This window comes from Euprymna scolopes, chromosome 12 (assembly GCF_053919585.1).
Source record: "Euprymna scolopes isolate OS-2025 chromosome 12, ASM5391958v1, whole genome shotgun sequence".
Lineage (NCBI taxonomy): Eukaryota > Metazoa > Mollusca > Cephalopoda > Sepiida > Sepiolidae > Euprymna > Euprymna scolopes.
The window spans coordinates 154,961,908-154,983,753 of record NC_136493.1 but is presented as its reverse complement, the minus strand read 5'-3'; the positions used below and the strand labels follow the sequence as shown (position 1 = coordinate 154,983,753).

Below are 21,846 nucleotides of genomic sequence, written 5' to 3'. Positions count from 1 at the left end.
AACGCCTTCTTTTCTTCTCCCTCACATATATTAAAGACAATTTTTTATTCTTAATTACATGTAATATGACCTCCTGATATAATTTTTTGGTGATTGCTGAATCCTTGAATATTTTCATTACGAACTAAGCTTTTGTAAAAGCAATATCGCTTGAAGAGGTCTCTAGTTACTAGTAACTGGCTGACCGAATCATGCTCATGAATGTGTAGCGACATATTAATGCTTATGTAAAGCAAATAAAAAGTGTGTATATATGTGTATAATCATAGAAGAATAGTTTGTTTGGTTATGTTTTTGTTTTAATTTGTATCCACATCACATGAACAATCATCACAAAACGATCAAAATATCAATCAGAGAACGGATTCGATTTTGAGATATCTAGATCAAAGAAAAGGTAAAACTCACAGTTTCAGCCATAACTTCAGCTTTTTTTTTTTTTTGTTTCTTTACATGGGAGTCACCACTTATTAAGGCCCAGAAGCCACTCGGGAATAAAGGTTATTGCGTGTACAGTAGACAATGGGATAATATCATAGTAATCATTAGTAATGGAGATTTGAACAAGTGTCTTACTTAAGGGGGCGGTTTATCAGGAATTTGTTTATGTTGGACTTGAAGACATCCAAGTTGTAGTCAGATGGGAAACAGGCAAACGGAAGAGAGTTCCACAGGCGTGCACTTCTAAAAAAGAAGCTTTGTTCATGGAATCTACATTTTGATTTAGGCACAGATAAAGAGGGGAAAATTATTGACAGTGGTTTCAGATAGACGGGTGTTTATCGTGAAAGATTGGCAAGGGGGGGACGAGAGATTGGAGGTCAGATGAGCACTTGCCATGGAAGTAATGATAAAACAAAGACAGGCTCGCAACGTCTCTTCTGAGGAAAGAGAAAAGAGCATCACCCACTAGGCCACGAAGTCTATTTTGTACTCTGTCAAGGCAGGATAGGCTGTTTTAAGCAGCTCCTGCTTGGACGTACTTGGCTTTTATAAAGAGAGAGAATTGCATCAGTAGTGAGATATCTTCTGGTAGAAGGATCCTACCATTTTTCCAGCGACCTTGGAAACAGACTTGATGTACGTGTTCATTTCAGATCAGGAGTAAAGGTCAATCCCAGAAGCTTGTAAAAACATGGAGTCTGCCCTAGACGAGAGCCATCCATTTTAATTCATGCAAGATGGGGATCAGAGCGTTAATGATGTAAAGATAGGAGCTTGGTTTTAGATGCATTAAAAGTAACCAGCTACCTTTTCCCCCACTGAACCACGCACTCAAGATCAGAAGAGAGAGAATCTGAGAGAACTTTGTCATTTACAGTCTTTGAGGTGTTGCCATAGATGGTCGTGTCATCCGTATAGATGTCAACGAATGAATTAAGTATGTATTTTGGGAGATCATTGATGTAGATCAGGAAGAGAGTTGGGCCCAGGATGGACCCCTGAGGGACTCCAGCAGTAATACTGTGGGCTTCTGATTTCTGCCCATCAACTACTACTCTTATGAGCCTATCAGAGAGAAATGATTTAATGATTGAGAAAGCATTTCCAGTTATACAGTAGCTGGAAATCTTGTGAAGTAGGCCTTTATACCATACCTTATCGAAGACCTTTGATATGTCAAGAGCAATTGTCCTAGAAAGGAAGCCTTTGTCGAGAGATTTGCTAATCCTAGGAGATATAACCGTTAGCACATCTGCAGTAGATCTGGCAGAACGGAAACTATATTGTGTGTCACTAAGGTTATTTCTGCTGAGGTGGTTGACTACTTTATTTAATATGGATTCCAGCAACTTACTCATGACACACAGGAGACTTATTGGTCTGTACTGAGAGGGAGATGACTTTTCACCTGAATTCTTAAATACAGGGCATACTGATGAGGTTTTCCAAGGTGTTGAGAAGCACTTCTTAAGGCAATGCTTAAACAGTTTTGTAAGTATGGGGACAAGCTCTGGTTGAAGCTTTTTCAACACTATAATTGGGATGCCGTCAGGGCCAGTTGCTTTACTGGAATCAAGGTTCTTGATTAGCTTGGCGACCTCACGTACAGATATTTGTATGTTGCATAGCGTGTTCTGTTATAGGTGGAAATACAGGGAGTTGATGGCCTTCGTCGCATAGGGTAGAATTAGTTGCAAAGTTCTGTTCATTGTAGAGACTCACTCATAATATAACCAATGAAGCCCTGCATCTTATATGATCTTGCATTCAAAAAGCCTTATGATGGTTGAAATTCTGACAATTTTAACTGTATATTTTCCCAAATTTGATGCATGGATCCAATTTTCTTTGAGAAGAGCAATCACCATACAACAATTTCAGCCAAATCAGTTTTTGAGTCAACGTTTCGATGACATAACTTTGAGAATAGTTCATACAATACGAATTAAGACCCAGATAAGACTTTGGCTCATCCTTACATTGTCAGGCAGATGTATGCAATCTTCTTATTGACTCATGTTCTTGTTTAAAATACACATTAGAAATGGTGAATCAAAAATCTTTGATGGAATCAGATTTATTTTTTAATTTTATTTCCTCCTCCCTCCAGATGATTTTCCGTTTCAAGTGTAAAGTCGCAATCAACTGCCCACATGAAGTGAGAGTATTTTTTCTTTTAGCTTCTTCTAAATAAAATAAAAAAGTACAAGTTTACTTACAGCATAAAATTCAACAAGGTAGTCATACCATTCCATACTGAAGTCAAAGATTCGAAGTGAATCTACTGAAATGGCATATTCAATAGCAACATCCACCTTTCGGGAATTAATGTAGAGTTGCAACAGTTTGATATGAATTCGTACATTGCCAGGTTTCTTGGCCTAAAACAAGATTAAAAAATTTTATTGTAAAATGTGCAAGACCATCCAATCATAAAAGCATGTTAAACATTTGAAATTTGTCTAAAACTTAAGGTAAACTATTGACACTGTCTTCAGAAAAGAAACAATATTTTGAAAGATATTACTCCCATTGAATAAAGGTTCAATCAATGAATCAAAATAACACTACACTATTTTGAACAATATCATCAATATACAGACAACTTTAAATTTTTGATTGTCACCCACCCCAAAGGTTAAAAAAAAGATTTTCACACATAAGAGTCTTAAAGAGAATTAAAATTCTTTTTTAAATTAGCGGATAAAAAATCATTTCTGACTAGAATTAAAGTTCTAAAGTCAAATATCTAAACTTGAACTGAAAAAACTTTCTCGAAGGAGTCTGTATTTTAGAAAAAGACCATAAAATTTTCATATAGGAAATTAATTTGAAAGATATTTTTCATAAAATCTTTTAAAGATAGTTTGTTTAAATAAATGTTTTGATAACAGAATACAACTTGTTTAGATGTATTCTGTTATCAGAACATATATATTTAGCATTTTCATACTCATCCACAAATTCAAACAAAAATCGCAGTCTTTTTTTTATCATTGTTGCTAAACAAAAAAGTTAAATTAGCGAGAATAAACAGACTTTATTTTTAAAGTAAAATTTCATTAGTATGCCTTTGGTATGAATTTCCAAAGAACTTTCTAAATAGATATGATAATTACATGGAAAAAAAAAAAATTTTTTTTTTTTTTTTTAATTTTAAAACCTCTATTCAAACATTTTTAAATGAAAACTTACTGAACCACAACAGACAAAACTTAATTTGGCAGTAATCGGTTATCAATTTTACTAAATAAATTTCAACATATTGCCTTAAAAATATTCTTTCTTTGATATCTGAAACCAAATTTGACCAAATTCTCAAAAGTATGTGCTTTAGAATCAAGTTAAAAATGCAACTACCTTTTTATGTGCTCAGCCAAAATAGGGAGGGAATAATATTTTTTATCTGCCATAAAAAACTACAAAAACAAAATACACATAACATTGCTAAATTTATAAATTTCCTATTGCTTAATGTACTATCATATTCTGTTTAAAACCAGTTCTATAAGCAGGAATATGTTGGATGACTTTAAAGGGATGTACAAATTAATCTAAATAAAAAAGGAGTTCTTATATATATGTTAAAGTCTGACAAAGTTGCTGGATCGTCTATACAATTCGGTAACAGAAACATGTGTAACTAAACAGATAAAGCGATAATAAAATAAAAAATATGTTTGCTCTACAATAGCACTTTCTCCAGGTTTTTACTAATATATATATATATATATATATATATATATATATATACACACACACACACACACACATACATACACACACTATACTTTGGGGTAATTGCGCCAAATACGGGAGATATTTTTTTTTCCCCCCATGGTAGTCACCACTTATCAAGGCCCAGAAGCCACTCGGGGATAAGAGTTATTGCGTGTACAGTAGACAATGAGATAGTATTGTAGTAATCATTAGTATTGGAGATTTAATAAAGTGTCTTACTTAAGGGGGCAGTTTATCAGGAATTTGTTTATGTTGGACTTGAAGACATCCAAGTTGTAGTCAGATGGGAAACAGGCAAACGGAAGAGAGTTCCACATGCGTGCACTTCTAAGAAAGAAGCTTTGTTCATGGAATCTACGTTTTGATTTAGGCACAGATAAAGAGTGGGGAAAATTATTGACAGTGGTTTCAGCTAGACGGGTGTTTATCGTGAAAGATTGGCGAGGGGGAGCAAGAGATTGGAGCTCAGATGAGCACTTGCCATGGAAGTAACGATAAAACAAAGACAGGCTCGCAACGTCTCTTCTGTGGGAGAGAGGTTGCAAGGAAGAGAAAAGGGCATCACCCACTAGGCCACAAAGTCTATTTTGTCCTCTGTCAAGGCAGGATAGGCTGTTTTTAGCAGCTCCTGCCCAGATGTGGCAGCAGTACTCCATCCTTGGACGTACTTGGCTTTTATATAGATAGAGAATTGCATCAGTAGTGAGATATCTTCTGGTAGAAGGATCCTACCATTTTTCCAGCGACCTTGGAAACAGACTTGATGTACATGTTCCATTTCAGATCAGGTGTAAAGGTCAATCCCAGAAGCTTGTCAAAACATGGAGTCTGCCCTAGACAAGAGCCATCCATTTCAATTCATGCCAGATGGGGATCAGAGCGTTGATGATGTAAAGATAGGAGCTTGGTTTTAGATACATTAAAAGTAACCAGCTACCTCTTCCCCCACTGTACCGTGCGCTCAAGATCAGTGGAGAGAGAATCAGAGAGAACTTAGTCATTTACAGCCTTAGATGTTTTGCCATAGATGGTTGTGTCATCAGCATAGATGTCAATGAATGATTTAAGTATATGTCTTGGGAGATCATTAATGTAAAGTTGGGCCCAGGATGGACCCGAGGGACTCAAGCATTAATACTGTGGGCTTCTGATTTCTGCCCATTAACCACTACTCTTATGAGCCTATCAGAGAGAAATTATTTAATGATTGAGAAAACATTTCCGTAGCTGGAAATCTTGAAGTAGGCCCTTATGCCATACCTTATCAGGTAATTGCGCAAAAGTGCTCTTTATATGCGTAGTTGCTAAAAGAACTTTTACCTAGTTGGTGCAATTACCTCAAAGTACGATGTGTGTGTGTGTGTGTGTGTGTATATATATATATATATATATATATATATATATATATACACATTCCTCAGCTACTATACACACTAAAAGTAATGATTTATAATAGAAGTATATGTTGGCCATACTTGGAAATTCTCTTGTGACTGTTTGAAACATACAGTAATACATAACAGACTGTACATAACCATGAACAATAAAAAAAAATCTACATAAAATAGGTTAAGGTAATTTCATGCTCGTATGCAAGTTATTACATGTAGATCCTTTTTCAAATGATACTATCAGATTAGATTTATTTAAAAAATATTTAACTGACAATTTATTTTTTTAAGTAAAAAAGTTTATTTTGAAACTAATTAATTATAACAATGAATAAAATGATTTTATTTAAAAGAAAATATATACTTGCCAATTATTTTTTCTGGTAAGAATATAATTTTAAAAAGATAAATTGTTACAATTTTTATTAAAGATAAAGCAAAATTTGTTTTATTTCAAGAATATTCTAACAATGTCAATTATTTTTATGGTAAAAGGCAATTGTTGCTTAATATTAAACCGTTTCAGAAATGTATTATACAAAATATTAAAAGTAAATTATGCAAATACATAAAGACAGCAAGTGTTCAATTTCTACAAGATCCCAGTAATAAATAAAAAATTAAAAAAATTTTTATTTTAGTGGATTTTTTTCAAATTTACATTGTAATAATCATGTATTGCTGTATATGAATGTAATTAATTACAATTATATAGCATTAAATAATATTAGAATATGATGTAGTGCATTCACACATTCTTCAAACCTTTTTATATTTCACAGATTTGCTAAGTGTGACAATGCAACTAAACTGTCATAAGTTTGAATTTGTTGTCCATATTGTATGAAACATGCGACAAAAGATAATTATTTTCACTTAAATGATGTGTTTTTACAACATGAAATGAACATCAAAACATGAAAACAGATCAAACCCAAAGACAAATTTGAAAACGGGAAGATGCATCAAAATTTATATTTGTGTATGTATGAAAAAAATTATAATTTTTATGTTTCTAGAACTGAAGGTAAACACAGGTAATATGAGTAGTTTATTCTAAACAACAATCCTGAAAAGACGATACAGCAGAAGGAAAGATGGATGAAATTGGCTAATGGAAGGTAAAGTCAAAACATTAGACAGAAAATGTTAACGAGAAAAGAAATATTTAATGTTTTATATCGAGGACTGTTTGGAATAACCCTACTCACCGGCAGCTCCTCTAGAAATATGTACAAGTAATTTGTTGAGAAAATATTAACATATAAGCATTAATATTCAAATTGATCTGAACTCTATAAAAGTTGATTTTTAATTCAAAATTTCAAACAAGATTGCACCTTGTTGAAAATCAAGTTAGTTTTCCAGAAATAAATTGACCAAAAAACCTGAAGGAACACTTAAACCACAATATTAAAACTATTTGTAAATAAAACTAAAATGAAAACAATTGAATTAGAAAATAGAAGTTAATTAATGAGATGCCATAGAAATATGAAAATTAGTTACATTATGACTGTTTGCATACCCATATATAAAAAGGTATTGTTCTAGTATATGCATTTAGCATTTTGCCATTACTGTCAAGTGAGAAACAATCCAACTTCATAAATATGCAGATACAAATGACATTCAAGAAGGAAAGAAAAATAACACACCAGCTCATTCTTGAATAAATTCTCCATCTCAGACGGATTCCCTTCACTTTCAGCTCCAACTAATTTTTCCTGAAATAAAAAACAAAGGTGATTAAGAGAGTTAAAATTTCTTCTATAAATTTTTATGTAGGAATAATTATATATATACAAGCTGTACTGACACTACACTGCCTGGGATGCAGTGAATTCATTTTAGTTCTTGTTGGTTTGTACATTTTTTAAACTTATACAAAAACAAATAAAATTTTACTTGTCAACAACCTTTTAAATTAAAAAGTTATTTCTCTTGTGACTTTTGATAATTGAAAAATGTTTCTATATTGCTAGTTGTCATTTATATATTAAACTGTAACCATGTATTATAATATTATAAATAGCATTGTATGACAGGATAATTTAAATAAAATGAATATGTATTAAATATGTTTGAAGCCAAAATAACGCATTATTACAAAAACAGATATTTATTTTGTTTGAAATTTATAAATATATTTCAAAGATGTCTTTTTTTTTGCCATGTTGTTGGAGCATAGTATCAGTAGAAGTCTGTTTGTTGTTTTTATGGTAGTCTTTTTAAATGTCGGAACAATGCATTGGTCACGTGGAATTCATGTTAGGGTTTGTGTTCCTTGATAGAAGCGCTGGTTGAGTTTGAATAAAATATGTATTAGATACGTTTGAAACCAGATAAATACATATTAGATACATTTTGGCTTCAAACGTATCTAATATGTATTTATTTTATTCAAACTCAACCAGTGCTTCTATCAAGGAACACAAACCCTAACGTTAATTCCACATAACCAGTGCATTGTTCTGACATTTGAAAAGACTACCGTAAAAACAAACAGATTTCTACTGATTCTTTGATCCAAAAGCAACATGGCAAAAAAAGACACTGATTATGAAGTGTATCTTCGAAATATATTTATAAATTTAAATATAAATTTCAAACAAAATAAATATATTTATTTTGTAATATGTGTTCTTTTGGCTTCAAACGTATCAAATATTATTGATTTTATTCAAACTTAAGCGCTTTTATCAAAGAACACAAAGCATAACGTAAAGGATAATTTAGTTCATCAGAATCACAAAGCCGGATGTCAGGTAAAACTTAAAATAATTTTATATTTTACAAAAAAAAAATAAATAAATAAATAAATAAAACTTACCTTTAAATTGAATATTATTTCATTTGTGGGGAATATAGATTCTGCTCTTTCCACCCAATACTTAAATACAAAAAGTTCAGATTCAATTTTAACAAACAAATAAAAAAAAAAAGAAAAAAAAACAAATCATGTCATTTTCCTAACAAAACTTTTACAGTTCAAAACCATGTATAATAATCAAAATGAAATTTTTTTAATCCACAAAATAAATTATACAGTAGAAGTAGTGTTAATGTGTGGATAGCTTCACGATGTGGTTTAACATCTTACATGCACTGGACTTTTCAAAACATCAGAGATTATTTTGTTGCAGGAATAGATTTTATTGCTTGATTATCCCCGATTACTTATGCATTTACCAGACGGCACAATCTGATGAATCCACCCTTTTGATACCGTACATTTTTTTGTAGAAAGATGCTACATTTGAGATCTTAATATATATCCAACAAAACAAATATTTTCATTTTTTTCCAACACACGCACTAGCAGGCTGGCATTTACAGTTAAAAATTAAGAAAAAAAAAATCCAGCTTTAAAAATGTGATTTTATCTTTTATGAAATAAATTTTAAATTACTTACCCGAATCCTCCCAGAATCTACTTCTATTTGATTGAGTAATTCACAAACTGAAAAATTCAAATTATATATACATTCAAATTCGGCTAAAGTGTGTGCACATAAAGATTTTTTGATAATCTGATGCTAATTAATATGTGAAATAGGGCAGTTCAAAATAAAAACATAGGTATACTTATTAGTGAAAAATATTAATGTGCACCAAAATTATGGAAAATAAGAGAACAATTTAAAAAATAAGATAAAATTAATTTACTACTTTCAAATTCCAAAAGCAGTTCCATATTAGAAGGGAGGTAATCTATACCATGCTGGCTTTACACAAATGTCATTTGGAGTTTGTGGGCTCTAAATAATATTAATTTTTTTTTTTTTTTTTAATACTTGATAACTTTCGGTAATTTTTGGTGTACACAAATATTTTCACTGATAAGTAGATATATATATATAAAGTTTTCCTGTTATTTTACTTTGAATTACCATATTTCATACATATTTCAACATAAATAAGAACCAAAAATCCCTTATACTGGAAAAAAAATGATACAAAATGTATAACAAAAAACCTTGAAAATACAAAATTGTTTTACGTACATAATAAAATTGTAGTTGTTTGTGAACTCCTTGGGTTTTGAGAGCTAAGCATTTATTTTACAAACTCGGCAGTTGTAAACACGACCAAAATCTCAACTTATAACAAGCTATTTGATCCAACTTGCTAGCCAAGAAAAACAGCCCCATGTCACAATCCAATAGCTTTTTTATTATCAAAAGCAGGAAATTTGATTGGTATAGACTTTAACTGACGTAAGAGGGGGGGGGGGGTTAATGTTCCATTTATAATCAAAGCATATTTACTTTGGTAATGTTTATTCCTGTTAGCATGAGAGGCAAATGGAGCGAGAAACTAATAATGTAATTTCTCTCATTTCAAACTTAGAAAAGCATAGGAATAGATATTTTTATTAAGGACTTTTCTTTGGAGATAAAACTATCTAATTCCAAACAAATAAAAGCAAATGCATCTTGTAAATATTGCGATGCAGCTGAAAGCATTAAAATTACAAGAAATATGTCACAAAAAATAAATGTTAAAAAGAAAAGTTACTTTTCAAAAACATTTATTACCCAGTAGTGATGGGACAATTCCAAAACAAGTACAAATTTTGTTTGAATTCTCAAATTCTGATTCTTACAAATTCTTAAATATTAGCTACTAGCGGGGGTACCCGGCGTTGCCCGAGTGTTTGTTTCCGGGACGGGGGGGGGGGGTAAAAAATGTTATGGTAGGTAAGTAGGAAGGATCAAACCCGGAGTCATGAGTAAAAGTAGGAAAATAAAGTGTGAAAAAAAAAAAAAAACAAAAAAAAAAAACATCTGCAACGTTAACAGTTCGGCCACCAAGAAAAGTCCATTCCAGTTGTTTAGGAAATAAAAAAAAATTAAAAAAAAAAAAACGACTACGGTAGGTCGGCGCGAACGTGAAAATATAATGTGAATTGTCCAGCACGCTAACCACTACGCCACAGAGCACTGTAGCTTAGTTTAGTGATTTTAAATAACTTCACATGAAAGAACTACGAAGCCAAACCGGTGTTCTCTTCTTAACTGTTCCTTGTGAACGATCCCCAAACGGTGTTAAGTGGTGGCTTAACCGATTTTGGCCGTGACTTCTCAGCAGAAAAAGTATAGAAATCTAAGATTATCGAGGAATTTGAGAAATAATAAGCCTATAACACACCTCAGATATTGTTCTGCCGTTTGTGCATATTATATTTGCATGAAATATCTTGATTTTTAATCCTATTAATGTCAAAATCAGACGGGAAAAAATGAGTTCATTTTATTTATATTGAGATAAAGTTGTTACCCCCACCCACACTTGATTACCATAAATCCCATAGAATAGGAGCATATATTTTCGCAAACATAAAAATACACTCATGGAGATATATTTTAGTTTTTCTGCTAGTTTATAAAATCAATAAATATTTATGATTTTATTATTAGTACAGGCATAGTAAAATTAAGTTTTAAACAAAATGATCGTTTTAGCATCGAAAAATAGGTACAAGATTTTCCAATTTCGATGCCGCAAAAATCTGATATTTATGATTCCTAATTTTGATTAATTGTCCCCACACTAATATATATATATATATGTGTGTGTGTGTGTGTGTGTGTTACTCAATGGGGTTTTGAAATGAGAGAAATTACATTATTAGTTTCTCGCTCCATTTGCCTATCATGCTAACAGGAATAAACATTACCAAAGTAAATATGCTTTGATTATAAATGGAACATTAACCCCCCCCCCCTCTTACGTCAGTTAAAGTCTATACCAATCAAATTTCCTGCTTTTGATAATAAAAAAGCTATTGGATTGTGACATGGGGCTGTTTGAGCCCAGATCCATCGTTATAGTCCTCTAAATAGACTTCACTTCGTAGATTTTTTGAACTTGGAGAAGAAAAAGTTGCAGAGCAAGATGAACAGGCAGATTGTTCTAATACGATTTTTTTTTTCCAGCCTGGTAGATGTTGGCAGGTGCATTGATCTTGATGAAGAATATAAATAAAAGCATGAAGAAAAAGAATTAATAGTTGCAGAAAGCTAATACAAGAACTTAAGGTAGGTTAAATAATAGCAATTAACAATCTTTCACCAATTTTTCACACAGCAAACTGACTTCTATTTTCAGACATTGTATACACATATATAAAAGATGATTGCAGTCACAGCACTTCTCCACCATCTCTTCCTCATCCAGGATCTCATAGGCAGCTTTTTACCCCCCCCCCCCCCCACACACACACAAACGCATGATTTTAAAGTACAAACTTACCTTTAAGGATAACATCTTTTTGATTCTCATTCAAGTTTAAGCATCTGAAACAAGCAAATTCAAAAATAAGTAGAAAATGTCTATGGATAAAATTAGTTTATCAAACAAGATTATTTTAGCTGCTGGAAACTGTAACTAGCCACGTTCTATTTAGCTGCTGTTTAGAACTTGAAAGGAAGTCTGGATGTAAATATAGGCACTTCAATAATTGACAGAAAAAATTCAAAGGTAACAAAAATTGATTAATAAATAAAATATAGAATTTAATTATCTTAGTCTCCTTCCAGCTACCTTTTTGGGGATAAAATATTCAGATGACAAAAACCCAATCATTCAAAAAACTCATTCATTTGAGACAAAATTTGACATCAATATCTTTAGCCGACTTTTTAAAAATGCCAACTGAAAATCTAAAAGGGTGACAATTTTTTTAAGATGGCCGTCACATCAAATGTTAAGTTTTTCAATCTATAAATTTAATGGTGGAGCATTTTAATGATTTAATTGTCAAAATATATTTTATATCAAAAGTTCAATAGTGCAAATAAATTTTCAGAATAAGTTATTTTTCTATTTTTTTTTTTTAATAAAAATGTTTTCAAATGTAAATAGATTATAGATAAAATTTTAACTAAATGTAATCCAATCTTTTCATCCACTTACGATTTGAATCTATCAATTCATTGATATTTTATTTTGAGTGATGGCAATGTATTATGAACTCAACCATGTGCTGTTATAGAACATGCATCTTTCGGCATTTGAAAATTAACGAAAAGAAAGGTCAAGTATATTTCAAATCTTTGATTTCTTTATTCATGGTCTTCCTATGACAGTTATTAAAAAAAAATCTATATCCTTCCATGTGAAAAGACTATGAATGACTTGTGGAAATAAGTTCGTCTCACACAAAGACTAAATAATGAGACTTAGAAGTCAGTATTTTCTTTTGCCTGTTCCATATGAAAATGTCCATTCAGCTGTGAAAGTAAAATATTCCAAGGAGAAAATCAAATGATTTTGCAACCTGAATCCAGATCTTTACTGCAAATCAGCCAATTTATTAGCATTACAAGCATGTGCTGTATTTCTGTGGACATCAGCAATATTACATAACTAATATGTTTCAATAAGTCATTTTTTTTATTTGTGGGTCAATTTTGAAAAGAATTACATCAATGGAAAGACAATATAATAAGCATTCCAATGATGTTGATTTATTTTATGCACTAAGTTAAAAATAAAAAAAAGGTAAAAAGTGATGGCAGCAAAAAGGGAAACTATTTTTTTAATGTTTACATTTCATATGTTACATTTGGATACACATCCCGGATTCAAATTTGATTGGATATGGCTGAAATTTTACAGGCTATATAAAAACATAGAAGTCCACCTCTATTGGACTTTGATTTATACTTTTACGACTACAGGAAGCAAAATTATGACAGAGCAAAGTTGATGAAGAACAAGCCACGCATGCATGGTCCTCCTCTTGTGCTACATGTGAGATGATGCCACAAAAAATAGTGAAGAAATGATGAATGTGAGAAGTGTGAAGGGCCAACGTTGCCTTCACATTTTCGCCAAGTTTCAGAAAAATCTAATGGATGGGGCAAAAGTTATGGGGTAAAAAGTGTCATTTTTTGCAATTTGGGTTCATTTGTGACCCCTTTTGAGCTAGGAACGCAGAATCCCAATGCAAATGGACAAACGGTGCAGTTTCACGCCTTCAGACATGTATATTTGAATTCAGTACCATGGAAAACCACTATAGAGACATAGATATCAAGTTAGAGTAATATGAACAAAGATCTCCAGCTCATAGCTTTAAAAATCCCAGAGGGATACGAATCAGAATTTTGCCAGGAACAATGGGCTCCACATCTAGGTGAAGTTTCAGAACAATCTAATGGATGGATCAAAAGTTATGGGGAAAAACGTGTAATTTTTGTCTATTTTGGGGTATTTTGAACCCCCTTTGTAGCCCCTGTGGACGCAACGGGAATTTTGAAAAACAAAAAGAAAAAAATTTACTGTGCACATCTACTTAATGAAATATAATTTGTGGCAAAATTTCAGGAAAAACTGATGGACGATTATCTGGCAATTGTCCGGACTAACAGACACACAGAAGCACAGACGCCACTGAAAACATAGGTCCCTCTTCAATAAATCAAGGGACCAATATTTCAACATTGATAAGATAAATCGGCATATATCATCAATTTTCATGATAGTTTCAGAATTATTTTCATGTATAATATGTAAATATTTGATTATTAATTGTGCAGAAATTTCTTTAAAATGTTATCTTTTATATAAATTCAAATCTGCTTTTTTTTTTAATTTTTGTTTTTTTTATTATTACATTTTCACCCAAAAAAAACATTACCACTTTGATGTAGGGGGCTACTATCAGGGACCTAAGTTGCAGAGGTACTATGTAGAGAGTTTAGCAGCAAGATGTCTGTTCACATTACACTTGAACTTTTGCATGTCAGTACAGTTGGGGAAGCAGGAAACCTGAAGAGAATTCCAAACCCCTGCCATTCTGGGGAAGAAGCTATTAGAGTAAAAGGCTTTCTTACATCTAGAGATCTCAACTGTGTGGGGATGGGACTTCGCTGCTTGCCGGGTTTGTCGGGGGTATTTTCGTCGAGGGGGTACAAGTGCTTGTAGTTCATCAGAGCATCCAATATTAAAATACTTGTAAAACAGGCAAAGGGATGCAACATTTCGTCAGTGAGACGGGCTGAAGTTTAGATGACAATTCAGGACCCATTAGGTTGGCAACTCTTTTGGACCTTGTCCAGGAGTGAGAGACTAGTAGCAGATGCATCAGCCCAAATGTGACAGCAGTACTCCATACATGGGCGAATGGTGGCTTTGTAGAGGTACAGGATACTTTCAGGCGTAAGTAACTTCCTAGCACGGTAGAGAGCACACCTTCTTTGCAGAATATGCTGACCAGCACTGAGCTGACTAAAGTCAGCACATTAACGAGTTTTGTTTGTATTCTCTTAGAAATAGAAAACTTTTTTCTGCTTTCGTTTTACTAGACAACTCATTTTTTATTCTGAGTTTACTTTTAAGTTTTTCAAATTTGATTTCTAAACAATACCGAGCCAAAACTATTTTGTTTTTTAATGCTTTTAGTACATGCATTTGGTATTTATAACTTCTTACTTGTACTTAGGTAGAATTGTTTTTTGTGGTCAAAAAACAAATGTATAACAAATAAAAAGGGTACTTGTGCACTTTATGCTACCATATTGAAATAATAGCATTCTTAACATGGGGAGAGAAGGGTGTTTTGTTTATTCTGTACTTTCACCTAACCTAAAGAAAAGATATTGTGAAACTTTTACTTGAAAATACTATTTGAAAAAATAGCATGGTAACATAAGTGCATAAGCACCCAAATAAATGGTGCCAAAGGCAAAAAAATAACAATAATAACCGTTTCTTCACAAGTACTCTTCGACCTTGTTGGATAAGTTTTTAGTGTTTTATTTTTTTTTTTTATTCAATTTTCACCCCAAACAAGGCACAGTGCCACTTTGAAGCAGGGGGCTACTATCAGGGACTTAATTAGCGGGGTCATTATGAAGGGAGATGAGTAGAAAGATGTTTGTTAACATTACACTTGAACTTCTGCATATCATTGCAGTTGGGAAAGCAGAATCCCGGAAGGGAGTTCCAAAGACCCGCAGTTCTGGGGAAGAAACTATTGGAGTAAAAGGCTTTCTTGCACCTAGGGATCTCTACTGTAAAGGGATGAAACTTAGTAGCTTGTCGGGTTTGTCGGGGGTAGTTACGTCGGGGAGGTACAAGTGTTTGCAGTTCGTCAGAGCATTCACCATTAAAGTATTTGTAGAACAGGCAGAGGGATGCAACATCTCGTCGATGGGACAGAGGCTGAAGCCTAGATGACAGTTCAAGACCTATCAGGTTGGTGCATCTCTTTTGAACCCTGTCCAGGAGCGAGAGACAAGCAGCAGATGCACCAGCCCAGATGTGACAACAGTACTCCATACATGGGCGAATGGTTGCCTTATAGAGGTATAGGATACTGTCAGGCGTAAGTAGTTTTCTAGCACGGTAGAGGGAGCCAACCTTCCTTGCAGCAGCCTTGGCAATGCTCTAAATGTATCTATTCCAGTTCATATTCCCTGTAAACGTTAGGCCGAGGAGTTTAAAAGAAGTACTTTCAGGTAATGTGTTCTTGGCCATTGCTATTGGTGGTAGAGAAGGTTTCTTGTAGTTATTGAAGGAAACAAGCTTAGTCTTAGCAGCATTGAATGTGACCAACCATTTTTGTCCCCATTCCACTACGGATTGGAGGTCATCCTCTAGTGTTTTTGCCATTTCCTTGGATATGTGTTGATTTGTTTTCCCCTCATATCTGTTATAGAGAGTGGTGTCATCGGCAAATATACCCATCTCCGAAACAATTTTATCAGGGAGGTTGTTTATGAATATCAGGAATAATAGAGGTCCAAGGATAAACCCCTGAGGTACTCCCGCATTTATGTCATATTGTTTGGATGTACGACCGTCGAGGACAACTTTGATTTTTCTATTACTTAAGAAGGATTTAATTACATTATGAATTCTTCCAGTGATTTTTTTTTAGACTTGAAGACCTCCAAGTTGTAGTCCGGAGGGAAGCAGGCAGACGGAACAGAGTTCCACAGGCGTGCACTTCTAAGAAAGAAGCTCTGTTCATGGAATCCGCGTTTTGATTTTGGCACAGATATAGAGTGGGGGAAATTTTTCACAGTGGATTCAGCTAGACGGGTGTTTCTCGTGAAAGATTTGGCGAGGGGGGACCAGGGATTGGAGTTCAGACGAGCACCTGCCATGAAAATAACGATAAAACAAGGATAGGCTCGCAACGTCTCTTCTGTGAGAGAGAGGTTGCAGGGTAGAGAAAAGGGCATCCCCCACTATACCACAAAGTCTATTTTGTACTCTGTCAAGACATGATAGGCTGTTTTTGGCAGCTCCTGCCCAGATATGGCAACAGTATTCCATCCTTGGACGTACTTGGCTTTTATATAGATAGAGAATTGCATCATTAGTGAGATATCTTCTGGAGCGGTAGAAGGATCCCACCATTTTCCCAGCGACCTTGGCCACAGACTTGATGTATGTGTTCCATTTCAGATCAGGAGTAAAGGTCAAACCCAGAAGCTTGTCAAAACACGGGGCCTCACCCAGACGAGAGCCATCCATCACAATTGATGCCAGCTGGGGATCAGAGCGTTGATGATGTAAGGATAGGAGTTTGGTTTTGGATGCATTAAAGGTAACTAGCCACATCTTCCCCCACTGAACCACGCGCTCGAGATCTGAGGAGAGAGAATCAGAGAGAGCTTTGTCATTTACAGCCTTTGATGTGTTGCTGTAGATGGTCGTGTCATCAGCATAGATGTCAACGAATGATTTAAGTATGTGTTTAGGGAGGTCATTGATGTAGATCAGGAAGAGAGTTGGGCCCAGGATTGACCCCTGAGGGACCCCAGCATTTATATTGCAGGCCTCCGATTTTTGTCCATCTACCACTACTCTTATGAGCCTATCGGAGAGAAATGATTTAATGATTGAGAAAACATTTCCAGTTATACCGTAGCTGGAAATCTTGTGAAGTAGACCCTTATGCCATACCTTGTCAAAGGCCTTTGATATGTCAAGAGCAATTGTCCTAGAAAGGAAGCCTTTGTCAAGAGATTCACTTATCCTGTGGGATATAACCGTCAGCACATCTGCGGTAGATCTTGCAGAGCGGAAACCATATTGTGTGTCACTAAGAAGGTTATTCCTGCTGAGGTGGTTGACTATTTCTCTATTTAATATGGATTCCAGCAACTTACTCATAACACAGAGAAGACTTATTGGTCTGTACTGAGAGGGAGATGACTTATCACCTGAATTCTTAAATACAGGGCAAACTGATGAGGTCTTCCAGGGGGTCGGAAAGCACTTCTCCTTAAGGCAGCGCTTAAATAGTTTCGTAAGTATGGGAGCAAGTTCTGGTTGAAGCTTTTTTAACACTATAATTGGGATGCCATCAGGGCCAGTTGCTTTACTGGAATCTAGGTTTTTTATTAGCTTGGCGACCTCATGCACGGATATTTGTATGTTACCTAGCTTGGTCTGTGTTATAGGAGGAAATATGGGGAGTTGATGGCCTTCGTCGCATAGGGTAGAATTAGCTGCAAAGTTCTTTGCAAATAGTTTGGCCTTGTCTGACGCTGACGAGATGACCTCTGGTCCATTGATAATGGTTGGGATAGAACGCACACTTCTGTTCAGGATCCTATTTGTTATTTGCCAAAACTGGTGAGAACCAAGCCGCTGATCAGCTACCTTGGATTTAACAGACTGGGCATATAGTTCTCTTGCATTTTTTATTACTCTTTTACAGTGGTTGCTGGCAGTCCTGAAAGCAGCTTTAGTCTCAGTGCATCTATTACGTTGGTAGCTATGGAAAAAGTGATTTCTGTGCGCGATAGCAGCAGCACATTCTGGGGAGAACCATGGCTGGCTTTTAGGTTTTTGTTGGAATTTTTTAGATGGTATGAATTGGTCAATGCCTACAATTAACCATTCGGTCAGATCTGATACTATAGAGGACACTTCCTTTTTAAACAGGGAGTGCAGAGGTAAATCAGATATGAATGTACGGAAGCTATCCCAGTCAGCCATAGAGTATCGGTATACAGTACGGTGGAGGGGTACGTCTGGGGGCTTCTTACATTTCGTTTTTATCTTAACTGATACGACGGAGTGGTCGGAGGATCCTAGAGGAGAATGAACGGTACATGAACATAGCTCAGGGGAAGTTGAGAGAAAAAGGTCTAAGAGACTTGCATATTGATTGGGTGTATCGGGCACACGGGTGGGTTCGCGAACTATCTGAGTGAGGTCATAAGCAATGGCAAAATCATGACAAAACCTCCCCTCATCATCTTTCTTATTTGAATGGGTCAGCCATTCCACGTTATGGACGTTGAAGTCACCACAGATGTGGATGTTAGCCGAGGGATGTGAAGACAGTATGTGGTCTATTTTCTCAGATATGCTCTTAAAGATAGTAACTCCGCTGTTGTGGGGCCTATAGAGGGCAAATATGCTCCAGTTCATATTCCATATGATCTAATTTTCCTTAGAAGACCATCGTGCCATACCCTGTCAAAAGCCTTAGATATATCGAGGGCCACCGCTCTACCCTCCCCTGTTTTATCCAATGAACGGTATATACGTTCAGAAACTACAGTTAAGATATCTGCTGTTGAACGGGCTTGCTTGAATCCATATTGTTTGTCAGTCAGGACTTTAGCAGCTGTTAGGTGCTGGACTAGGGCTTGATTAACTGAGGACTCAAATATTTTGGCGAAAAGTGGGAAGAGGCTAATGGGGAGTGGGTCAGTTCTTTCACCAGAATTCTTGAAGACTGGTACCACAGAGGCGGTTTTCCAGCAGTCGGGAAAACAAGATTAGTTAAGGCATTTATTGTAAAGTTTGGACAGAACTGGAGCAACCTCGGCAGAGCATTTTTTTAATAGCACAGCCGGGATGAGATCTGGTCCACATGCTTTTGAGGTGTCTAGGATTTTTATAATAGCATGTACCTGAGAAGGGGTGATTTTCAAATCGTCTAGTGTGGCGTCTGTTCGCAGAGGAAAATCAGGGAGTGAGTGGTGTACCGAGTTCAATGTGGAGTTTGAGGCAAACCTACTGGCAAGCAGATTAGCCTTGTCAGTTGCCGTACAAGCAACCTTTGACAAATGGCAGCTGCACAAGCAGAAGTAAACCATTGGGGAGAGTGGGGCTTGCTACAGAATTTCCGTATGGGAACATGTGCTTTAATAGCAGTTTTAAACCATTCAGTGGTCTCATTTGCACACTGTTCCGCTGGAAGAGTAAAGATATTTTGCCATGGGGCATCTCTGATGAGCTCCCTGATGGCTTCCCAATCAGCCTTTTTGTAATACCTCGTTGTTTTGAGTAGTGGGTCTTCAGTTTTAGGGCGAGAATTTAGGCTGATTTCTACCATTATCACAGCATGATCAGCATTCCCGAGTGGGCTGTGGGCATTTGTTGTACAGTCATTGGGAACCGTTGTCAGAAAGAGATCTAGAAGTGAGGCATGTTTCTCGTGCTGGTCTGGGAAACGTGTCTGAAATGTAACCAACTGAGATAGGGAATGGAATACAGAGAAGCTATGTGTTGCACTACTAGCTACGTCTGTGTGATTAGAGAATCCTAGCCAGTTACTGTGGTGGACATTGAAGTCACCAAATACCTGTATTTGTGTGCTAGTATCGAGGGAGAGTGCTATATCTATGCTGTCTGAGACTTTGTTTATTAGGGTACAGTCTTGGTTTGAGGGAGAGCGGTAGAGAAAATACAAGTAGCTAATATTGTGTTGCATATTTAGTCTGAAGCACATAAAGGCCTGGTCCTCTGATTCTAGTTTTATTTCTCTAGTCAGGGGGAGGGTGTTACGAATATAGACTCCAAGTCCATGCATATGTCTGTCAGAGTCCTTACGGTAGAGTGGGAGATAACCAGGCATGTTAAAGCGGTTAGAGGGAATGGAGGAGTGAAGGTTAGTTTCACTTAATGCTAAGATATCCGGGGTGTTTACAAGGAGAAATGACTCAACATCATCTAAGTTAGTTCTAAGCCCGCGGATATTAGTAAATGCAAGCCTCAAGGGAGGAGGCAGGTTGGTTTTCTTTGAGTTTGGTCCTGGTTTAAATGTAACTTTTGCTTGAGCTGTCATTTTATTTTATTTTATTTAAAAGTTTCAGTTAGGGTGAGTGAGTGAGGGGGTGCTGGACAAGTAGTTGTGCAGAATACCAGACATGCAATACAAGTAGACCATCAGCTGTCCTCACCCACAGGATTGTGGCCTCAGGAAAGCCCACCGAGAATGAGTGCATTTAATGTAAAAAAAATACGTCAAGGGTTAGGGTTTAAAAAATGTCAGCACTTGACAGGTGTCCGTTCTTGCTGTTTTTAAAATGACTTAAAATATTTGGTTTCCAAACGTAAAAATTAGGCAGTTTGATAAAGAATTTCATTGTGATGCATTTTTTTTTTTTTATACAAGAAGTGTTAATTTTTTTTTCTTTTAATGTAACTTCTATTCTGTTGTTTTAATGAAAATTCAACTATGTAAACAAAGAAATAAAACAATAAATTTTTTACCTTGTTTCCACCTGAACATTTTTCTTTAAAATGACTACCTATTTAGGTTTTCAGGTATGCTGAAAATGATTACTGCATTAAAATTTTCCACAAATAGTTTTCCGGATATTAAGGAATGTCATTTATGTTATTGCTGATGGCCATCTTGGTACGCGCATTTGCGCATAGTTTCTCAAGTTTACGTTTGCACACTCAAGCGTATGAAGATGGCCACCAGTGATAACATAATGGCATTACTTAATATCCGGAAAACTATTTATTTGCAGAAAATTTAAATGCGATATTCATTTTCAGCATACCCGAAAACCTTTATAAGTAGTCATTTAAAAAAAAAATGTTAAGGAGGAAACAAGGTAAAAATTTACTGTTTTATTTCTTTGTTTAAATAGTTGAACTTTTAAGTAAAACAACAAAATAGAAATGACAAAAATTACCATCAACTGGTGAATATATAGTTGTTGCTTATCAGGATTCCTGGTATCCAGGTATTGTGGAAGCTACATTCGAGGATTCATGTCGAGTACAATTTATGGCTACATCTCAGAAAATAGGGATACATTTTGGGCCAGATAGAGAGTATTTACAAAATGTAAATCAAGAGTTTATTTTGAAAATTTAACTGGTCCCAAAATGCATAAGTTCTGGTTGACTATGGAAATTTCCATCTTTTACAGAAATTCAAAATCTACATGAAATCTACTCAATATGTTCTTTTCTTCGAGGGGAATATTAAATACCGGCCATGAATGCTCTTGAAGCATTCAATGGCTACACCCTAGATTAAGCTCTC

At 35.0% G+C, this 21,846-nt stretch overlaps 1 protein-coding gene across 1 annotated transcript in view; it reads right to left on the bottom strand.

Moving 5' to 3' along the window:
• Positions 1–21,846, bottom strand: part of LOC145291571 (E3 SUMO-protein ligase RanBP2-like) — a 194,824-nt gene that overhangs the window by 130,441 nt on the left and 42,537 nt on the right. Inside the window, exons 4-8 of the mRNA XM_080137647.1 lie at positions 11,835–11,878; positions 8,993–9,039; positions 8,410–8,469; positions 7,235–7,303; positions 2,664–2,825 (exon numbers count right to left, since the gene is read on the bottom strand). Of these exons, the coding sequence (XP_079993773.1) occupies positions 2,664–2,825; positions 7,235–7,303; positions 8,410–8,469; positions 8,993–9,039; positions 11,835–11,878 (382 nt within the window). The remainder of the gene's footprint in view (positions 1–2,663; positions 2,826–7,234; positions 7,304–8,409; positions 8,470–8,992; positions 9,040–11,834; positions 11,879–21,846) is intronic.